The following is an 8,948-nucleotide window of genomic DNA, read 5'->3' as shown; positions in this document are numbered from 1 at the left end:
CCCCCCCAAACACCATCTGCTTGCAGCTTGTCCTTGTCCGTCTGTAGTGGGAGGCGACCAATGACCGGGAGGCCGACCCGTTCGACACTGCCGGCAAGGACGTCGTCAATATCTCTAACCACAAGTAAGGTAGGCTAGTTTATCTATGCAATGTAGTAGTCCGTAGTTTTTGTGTGTTGCATGATGTAGGAGAAAGGCGTTTTGGAGGCCGAGCTCCATGGAGGCCTTTATTTTTGAAAAATTCAAATTCAAACTTTTATGGTTCAAAAAATTCTGAAAAAAAATATGCGTGTATGTAAGGATATAACTCACATGTGTGCAAAAATTCATGATGAAATACCTTGAGTTGCGACCTGTACAAAAAAGACAAATCTATGGCCTGGGAGCATGAATAGTATCATGTGTTAAACAGTCCCAGATTTGTATTTTTTGCACAGCCCTCATTTCAATGAATTTTGAACTGAAAATTTACACACGTGTGTATTATGCCTTCATGTATATCCGTAATTTTTTTTCAGATTTTTTTGAAATGTAAAAATACAAATTTCAATGAAATTTCAAATTTGAATTTGGAGGCCTCACTGGAGCCCGAGCTCCAAAAGGGATTTCCGATGATGTAGTAGAATTTAAGAAATAAATTGGATCATCTATGTAGAGATGCTCGGACGCGTCCGTGGACACATAAGAGGCCGGATTAGCTAGGTTTGGATGTAGATGCTCTTGGTCTAGCTTAGCTGCTACTGTGTACGCGCCTGGTTTTTCTATTGCTCTAGCTTAGCTTCTTAGCAAGTACCCCTCCGTTCCTAAATGTAAGTCTTTGTAGAGATTTCATTATAAACCACATACGGATGTATATAGATGCATTTTAAGTTTAGATTCATTCATTTTGCTCCGTATGTAGTCCACCTAATGGAATCTCTACAAAAACTTATATTTAGGAACGGAGGAAGTACTTGCATGCACATATTCTAAGCAAGGAAATATCAATAAGCTTAGCTATCGAGTAAGTATTTTGAATGCACATGCATGGTGCCCTGTGCTAGGGCTACCGAGCATGGCGCCTTGCCAACGGGCGTCATGCTATTGTATGTGGACTGACATGCCAGGTCAGCGTCGGTGGATGGCGCCCTTGACTGTCTAGTATGACGCCCGGGACTCCGGCGTCATGCAAAAGGGCTGTTTTATAAAATGTTTATAAAATATGTTTATTTTGTGCTGAACTTTACTAAAATGGTCAGTTTTGTCTTTTTCACGTTGGTAAACAGTGTTGGCCACACTGCACTGCCTCTTGCTTGCTGAACTGGCCACCGGACAACTGAAAGCCTCACGGCTCAGACTAGTCTGACAACACCTTGTGAGTTGTACCGTCCTGACCCAGATTCTTCTCGTCGTGCTCCAAGTGGCCAGCATGGCATCTCTTCTAATGACCAAAACAAAGAAAAAATGGAGCATTCTAGCTGAGTTTGCTCTTCAAGTGGCTCTACGCTGGGAAGAACCATCGCTCTCTCCCCCTGCCAACCTCCAAGTTGTGTGTTGATCTGATTTACCTGCCAAGCTCCCATATGTTTTTCATTTCCACATGGCAAGAAAATGTATGCTACACATGTCAGTTGCACATGCGCAATATGTTGGCTCATCAAGTTCCTCAGTCAAATTTTGCTCGCTCCTCCACTGATCAATGAACGTGGACAACCGATACATGTAACTAATTAGCAATACTAGTTCAAAAGTCTCGCGATCACAAATAGCAATCATGCTTTCTGCTGAAACAATGTCAGACTAGTCGCAATGAGGAGTAACATATGTGGTGTCATGCAACACTTCATTTATTAGGTTGTAAATTCATTTGTCTTTGTATGTGTGATGTTACTCATGCTATGAGTAACTAGCTATGTTATCACATGTCTCTTTTTCTTCATTACTTGTCACATCATCTATTTTACCTAGATATGTGATATTACCATCTATGTTACTCCAATGTGGGTAGTTTCAGTGGAACATATGTGCTTCATTTATTGCCAAATGCATGAGGATTAACGCTTAGGATCGAACAGTTGCTGACATGAACTCACACACATACAGTGTCACATACACAGCACCAGTCTATCAACATGTTCCCGTTCCCGTACGTGTCGACACTCTTTATTCGCACTCATCACTATGAACGTCGGCCGCCGCCTTGCCGTGGTTGGCGCCGGTGCAGTATGTAGCAATGAATGCTCAGATGGAGATGCTGTTGGGGATGCCCTTAGCGGTGAGCCCGGCGGCGGCGCCCTTGTGATCGGAGGTGTTGGGGTAGAGCAACATGTAGGGGAACTTGGCCGGACCGTTGCGGTTCAACAGCTGCGGGTCGTGGTTCATGCCCACCACCTTGCTCTCGATCTCCACTAGCCGCTCGCTGAACCGCTTGAACACCTCCAGGGCCTTGGGGTCCGAGGTCCACTCCGGCGTGTCACGCTGCCCGAGGTAGAGCTCGTCGGAGGAGTGCTTCGACAGCACCTCCAGCAGCGAGATGCCGATGATGGTCTGGATCTGGCTAGTGATGGTGTGGATGAAGGCCCGCTCCGGGTCGCGCTCCAGCTCCGCGTACTGCTCGGTCCCCGGCTCCGGCATGCGGCGCCGGCTCACCGTCGGCCGGTTCGGGAGGAACCCCGCGTAGGGGTACTGCCCGAAGTTGACCGCCGCATGCAGCGCCGACCCGATCCAGATGATGGTGGTGCACGCCTTGGCCAGCTCGCCCACGGCTTGCATCCTCGGCCACCATGGCGCGACCTTGAGGTCGCCGTGCCCCACCTCGCGCACCTCCTTCCACCACGCCTGCAGCTCCACGTCGCCCTGCACCACGCCATCGTTCGGGTAGTAAATGGCCAGGTACTCGCTCACGTACTGCTCGATGGCGTGCCAGATCGCCAGCCCGTCCGCCGCGTACGGGTAGTCAGACACCAGCAGCCTCACCTTGTACGGGCTCGACGGGTCCTCCACCGCCATGCCCCTGCATTTTTTTGTTATGCACCACGTATGTGTCGTCAGTCATCTAAAAGCATGATTTGTAACACAGTTTCATTAGTACATTATACTTGGTACGTACCTCTTGATGAGATCGTCGGGCAGGCCCTGCTCCGTGAACTTCCAGTCCTTGTACACCACTGACGACATCCCCAACGCGAACTTGCCCGGGAACACCGTCATCTCGAAGATGCCGCCGGCGTTGATGAGCGTCTGCCGCGCTAGCGCGTTGATGGTCATCGTGTCGCGGTAGTGCGGGCTCAGCAGCTTGTGCACCGGGTGCGTCACGCTGAGCTGCCGGTTCGTCGAGATCACAAACGGCTCCATCACCGCATGAGTGTTCAGCCTGCACGTTTCAATCATAGGTCAGTTGTGCATCGACTGACTGAATCACACCGAGTCAGTGTCGGATATAGATCGACTGAGACTTAGTAAGACTGTTCTCAGTTGTTTGGTTAGTCCGTAGTGCACGTACCAGTGGCTGACGAGCTGGTGCCACCCAGAGTCGTTGACGGCGACGTAGGCCTTGGCGAACTCCCACACCCATCCTTCGACGCTGCCGCTCGGCACCGGCGTGTACACCTTGCTCTTGGCGGTGGTGAGGCCGCCCTGTATGACAGGCTCGCTGAGCTCGATGGCGAGCGGCGTGAGCCTGCCGTCGCCGCGCAGGAAGAAGAGGGTCCTCGTGGCGTAGATGAAGTTGCCGGGCAGGTTGTTGACGTCGATGAGGAACGGCATGAACCGGTCGTGGTGATCAAGGATGTACAACCGGTTGCTTTCAAGGGCCTGCATGCAACAAGTTGCAACATGCCAAAATTAGTTACACCTGCTTCCATCAAATCACAGTTGATCGCGATGGGTTGGCCGACTCGTGTATTGTAGTATTATTACCTGCTGCACGGTGAGGCCTTCGAGGTTTTTCTCGATGTGCGCCGCCGTGACGGTGCTGGTGTGGTCACCAAACTTGCTAGGGTCCAGACTACTTTTTGGCGGGAACTCCTGTATGCATGCCACCCAACACAAATTAAGATCAGGCACGCTCTCACCTCTCGGTTCTCGATCCATGGATAGCATACTCATTCATCGTTCAATTATGGTGTGTGGCTAAGTTTCTGTCGACCGAGATTTAATGAAGTCTTAGTCAAATTTGATATAACATGCAAAAAAAGAAAAAGAAAAACTGAAAAGAATCTTAATGTAAGATCTGTCGGATATAGATCGACTGAGACTTAGGCCCTGTTCGGCACTGGCCCAGCTCCGCAGAATACAAGGATCTGCGGAGTACCTCTTCGGCCACTCCATAATTTTAAACTGAAGCTCCGGCCGCTCCGGGAGAGAGTTGAGGAGTGGAGAGCCTCCGAACGGGCCTTTAGTAAGACTGTTCAATTATTGTTGACTCACCGTGAGACGCGTGATCATGACCGGGTTGACGCCGGCAAGGACCTCCCGGGAGAACTCCTCGTCGGTCCGCCACGCCTGCTGGTCCGCCTGGATGATGTGGGGGACGGGGAGCTTGAGCAGCGAGTCGCCACCCACGGGGAGGAGGTCCTTGATGAGCTGGAGCGGGAACTGCTTGCGCAGCTCCTCGAGGGCGGGGACGTTGGGCAGCTTGATGCCGCCCTCGTAGAGGTTGATGATGTCCTGGAAGGAGTCGAACTCGCCGGGGGTGGTGTCGACGTAGGTGCGCACCGCCGGCAGGATGCCCTGCGTGATGGCCTTGATGGAGTAGCCCAGGAAGTCGGACGTCTTGAGGTGGCCGAACTTCTCGTCCCGCGGCACGTAGATCTGCTCCAGCAGCGACAGCCGGCTCTCCAAGCTCGGGTCGTTGGCGTTGGGCTTGCGCCCGGTGCGGCCGCGGCGCGGATAGGGGTGCTCGGCGCTGCCGCCGAGGACGGGGCGGCCCTCGCCGAGGTCGTTGTAGACGTCGTAGCGGTAGACGCGGTCGTGCTCCTGGTAGGGGCCCTGCCGGTCGTCGCCCCGCAGGTTCCGGAGCTCGTCGTCGCGGTACGGCTTCAGCGCCGCTGGCATCTGGCTCGGCAGGTACGTCTGCGCGTAGGTACACATACCAAAAAATTTGTCATTTTAGATGAGCACTGAACCTGCAGGAAGCCGATCGATCGCTTGTTTATGACAAAAGAACTCCCGTACGTATGTTGCTAGCTAGTAGTACTACACAAGAGTTAGTAGATTATTTTGCTTTGCCAACTAGAGCAATAATCGCCTCTTCTTTCATGTGTTTTATTATGTCACTGTATCATGACTATGCAGCATCTCTTTTTAAAAGTTTGTTCTGGGCTCGGCCATGTAACTATCTTAGGTCGTTTCAAGGGAAGGATCAGGTCATGGAGGTGGAGCCATGGGTTCGTTTGAGCTCACGTACGTACGTGTCTCGCTCGGTGTTCTTATCCCAAAGGAAGAACCCAGCAGCAGGTCAGTCAAGGGCAGCAGTTGTCTTCACCAACCACGGTGCCACATTCATTCAATCTTCTGCTGCACCTAGCCATATCTTTTTTCTACCAACATGGAATAAATTCTGCACCTACTAATCTTATCTTATCTCAGAGAAGACTTAAATGACCATGAATGAGGAAGCCAGTGAAAAGGAAAGGAGAGGAAAGGCAAGGCTCACAAGTCACAACTCACATCGTTGGCGAAGAAGACGCGGCTGTAGGTGTAGCTGCCAACGGGGTAGATCCAGGAGTTGGCGACGAAGGAGAGGTTGCCGCGGCCGGGGACGTCGTGGAGGGTGACGGTCTTGAGCAGGAACTCGGAGCTGTGGTGGTTGTTGACGATGATGGCGCCCGGCACGCCCAGCTTCTCCACCTCCCAGTCGAAGGTGAGGCCGAACTTGGACTCCCCCGTCGTCAGCGACGGCAGGCTCGTCACCCACTGCTCCAGCTCCGCCTCCGCGCCCACCTTCCCACGCCCGCCGTTGTCTGCACGGAGCACGGTCTCGCATGGTTAGAGCATCTGCCCACGATGCTTTTTTCATCGCTACGTCTTTGTGCTTTAGTTTAGGTTGTGTTTGTTGCTTTTGGCGACGTGTCCTTGCTTGTTCTATTGCTTTGTCTGGAGCATCTGGTGCTCTGTAAGCTCTGGTGCACGCACCATGCTCTCGTCTCTTCTTTCCATGCCCATGCTCAGCTAAAGACGACCGACCATGGCTATCTATCTATCATTCTTTAGCCGATCGAGATACATCCATGCATCCATGGCCGACAACACAAAAGAAATATCTACCAAGGAGAGGAGGAGGAGGAAGAGGAGAATGGTGCACTGCTTACCGTGGTCGACGAGGGTGGAGCTGATAAGCTGGCAGGTGACGCCCTTGCCGATGAACTCGCCGATGCCGTCCATGATGGTGGCGCCGAAGTCGTTGAGGTCCAGCACGTTCTTCCTCATGAGCACCACCGTGCCCTTGAGCCGTGCGCTCTTGTTCGCGCCGGTCAGGCTGTCGACGAGCCCGCCCAGTATCATCTTGGCCTTCTCGCTTTCACTGCTCCAATGGCACTAGTACTGCTTTTCAGTGGAGAGCTGTGTGTTGTGCGAGTGTGTGAGTAGGTCGCCGCGCGGGCCGGCCAATTTATAGGGGGTGGGGGTGCGGCGAGAGAGCGCGGCTAGCACGGAGCTTCGTACAGGAGTTTTTTTGGCCTGACTGTTGCGTGGATGGCGTGGGAGATATCCGCGCGCTCGTTGGGATGGATGCATCGGCCCGTCGTTTTCGGCTGCGCGCGGCGCGTAGCGGCTGGCTCGACCGGATCGGAATACCCGCAGCGCCAGACGGCAACGCGCCCGGCTCGTGTTTCGCATGGCGCGCTCCAGCTCCAGGAATGGGGCATCGCGTACGTCGCTGCGACGAGGACATATTTTTGCGTCCGATGGATTTGGCGGTCAAACGTACGCGTCCGCGACCGGCGACCGGCGACCGAGAGAGAGAGAGAGCGGCGACGCTTCCGTCGTGTGGCCAAGCGGTGCGTGCATGGGGCTGGAACAATGTTTTGTATGGTTTCTAACCGTCGTATGCGGCCAATCGGACACGCGCATACTCATCTCTACGAACGCAAGCGGGTATATCCTATTTCTACGTGCACATTTGAGATATTAAAACACCATAATATCTTGAGATTGACGCATCTCAGGCATCTCGCAGTCGATGAAAACGTCTTTATGGGAATTGCTACTTGGCGGCAGTGGCTGCCTGGAATCTTCGAGTTGAGGGAGGTGCAGAGGCGGAATTGGGCCTGGGGCAACTGGGGCTATAGCCCCAGGTGTGGCCCAACTAGCAACTACATATCCAGTAGGAAATTTTCATGTGTGCACATTTATAAAGGCCCAGCCCCAGACGTCCAGCCATGCCTCAGCCCATATGCAACCCACAGAGAGCTTTCTCCATCGCCACCAGCCCATGACGTAGGATCACTCCAAAAGGAATCGCCAAGCATCTCGCCAGATCGGTCAGAAAAAACCCTCGTTCATGTTGCGCCGCCAATTCCCCTCGGGCCTCTGCTACTCGACTCGACGGCCGGACGCCCGTACCTGGGCAGCTACGCCCGGCGGGCGGCGTTCTGAACCTCAGATCATGTAGCCTCATTAGAGCAGCTCCCTCCAACCGTTTTGCTATATGTTCCGTTCTGCTCCATCTACACAACCAGCTGGACATGATAGGTAATCTCTAGCTTGTTGTATCATATATATTTTCCCTACTTCTTTTGTATCAACCTAAATCAATGAATTAGTGATGTAATTTTTTACTACTTTAGTCAACTTTATTTCATACGATCTTATTTTGCTAAATTTCACGTGAAAAAATGATCTAGTCTGTGTCCAGTCTGTTGATTTTAAATACTTGAGTACTTGATTTATGTTTACAGGTCCACGTCCCTTTATTATTTCTGAAGAAAGAATGACCTCAAATTAACTAATTTGGTATCAACCTTCGAATGATGCACTTTGTTAATGTTCTAACATGTTTTATCAAATTTGCTCTCATGGTAATATGAATTCATATTTCATTCGTAATGTGAATTTGTGTACTTCTAATATGCATTAGTATCCGTGGTATTTGGTGTTTTTTAGGCACTTAATTTTAGCCCTAGGCTTTCAGAAATCCTGGCTCCGCCTCTGGGGAGGTGGGCGTGTGTGGTTGGATTTTTCAGAAAGGTGTGTCACTTTCAGTCAAAGCAATACATAAATTTCACGGTTTTGCTGAAACACAACTAGATGCGTCATAAGTATTGCACATCTAAGTCTTACTATGTCACTGATGTTACGCGAAGATCCGTGTGAATATTTTCTTTTTCTATGTCATTGATCTTATGCTTGATATAGTCACTTAGATGTGCAATAACTAGATGTGCCCTAGATTTTATGTGCATGTTTACATCTCTTTGGAGAATTTTTGTTTGCTCATATAGTCATATTAACATGCTAGCTCTAAAAAAATCTGCTAAAATAGGTTAAATTACGGACAAGCAAAAGTATAAAAGTATAAGTAAAATTTGGAGGACACCGCAAAAATAAGTAAAATTTTGAGGAATAGTGGGATGAATTGGACCCCGGACCGAACGTGCACTGAACAGGAGTGGCGGAGGAGAGAGACACGCCACGCTACAAGCACTAGGCCAAGAGCCTATCTACACTACTGTATCTTTTTCTTTTTCTTTTTTTGCCCGAAAGACACGAATGTATCTATCGGCACTATACATACTCCCTCCGTTCCAAAATAGATGACTCAACTTTGTACTAATTTTAGTACAAAGTTGGGTCATCTGTTTTGGAACGGAGGGAGTACATACCATGCACAGCTTCGATACTTCTGGTTCCCAATCAATTGAATGAACTGAAGTGTCAGCTAGTTGTTGCACTTGCTAACTACTCGTTTTTAATGGCACCAAAATTCATTTTAAAAATGGCAAAAAAATTGCATTATACTGACATCTTTT

At 50.4% G+C, this 8,948-nt stretch overlaps 2 protein-coding genes across 4 annotated transcripts in view; one reads left to right on the top strand and one right to left on the bottom strand.

The window, feature by feature from the left end:
* Positions 1-1,987: 1,987 nt before the first annotated feature.
* On the bottom strand, positions 1,988-6,584 carry LOC100313965 (lipoxygenase 1). 3 transcript variants are annotated; one of them, XM_044512126.1, is made up of 8 exons: positions 6,291-6,584; positions 5,650-5,942; positions 4,408-5,052; positions 3,898-4,005; positions 3,482-3,792; positions 3,089-3,352; positions 2,956-2,992; positions 1,988-2,835 (listed from the first exon to the last, which is right to left on the bottom strand). In XM_044512126.1, exons 1-8 carry the CDS (start codon positions 6,481-6,483, stop codon positions 2,221-2,223), a joined length of 2,466 nt encoding a protein of 821 aa, XP_044368061.1. In that variant the 5' UTR covers positions 6,484-6,584; the 3' UTR covers positions 1,988-2,220. The 3 variants fall into 3 exon arrangements, with proteins under 3 accessions (XP_044368061.1, XP_044368060.1, XP_044368062.1); XM_044512125.1 differs by having other exon boundaries at positions 1,988-2,992; positions 6,291-6,583; XM_044512127.1 differs by lacking the exon at positions 5,650-5,942 and having other exon boundaries at positions 1,988-2,992; positions 6,291-6,533.
* Positions 6,585-7,369: 785 nt separating this feature from the next.
* LOC123094307 (multicopper oxidase LPR1 homolog 1-like) overlaps positions 7,370-8,948 on the top strand; it is a 7,152-nt gene continuing 5,573 nt past the window's right edge. The window contains exon 1 of the mRNA XM_044516343.1: positions 7,370-7,671. The gene's annotated coding sequence lies outside the window, so the exon portion shown is untranslated. The remainder of the gene's footprint in view (positions 7,672-8,948) is intronic.

This window comes from Triticum aestivum, chromosome 4B, assembly GCF_018294505.1.
Source record: "Triticum aestivum cultivar Chinese Spring chromosome 4B, IWGSC CS RefSeq v2.1, whole genome shotgun sequence".
NCBI lineage: Eukaryota > Viridiplantae > Streptophyta > Magnoliopsida > Poales > Poaceae > Triticum > Triticum aestivum.
Note: the sequence above shows the minus strand (reverse complement) of the source record. Positions and strands in the feature narration are given on the sequence as shown.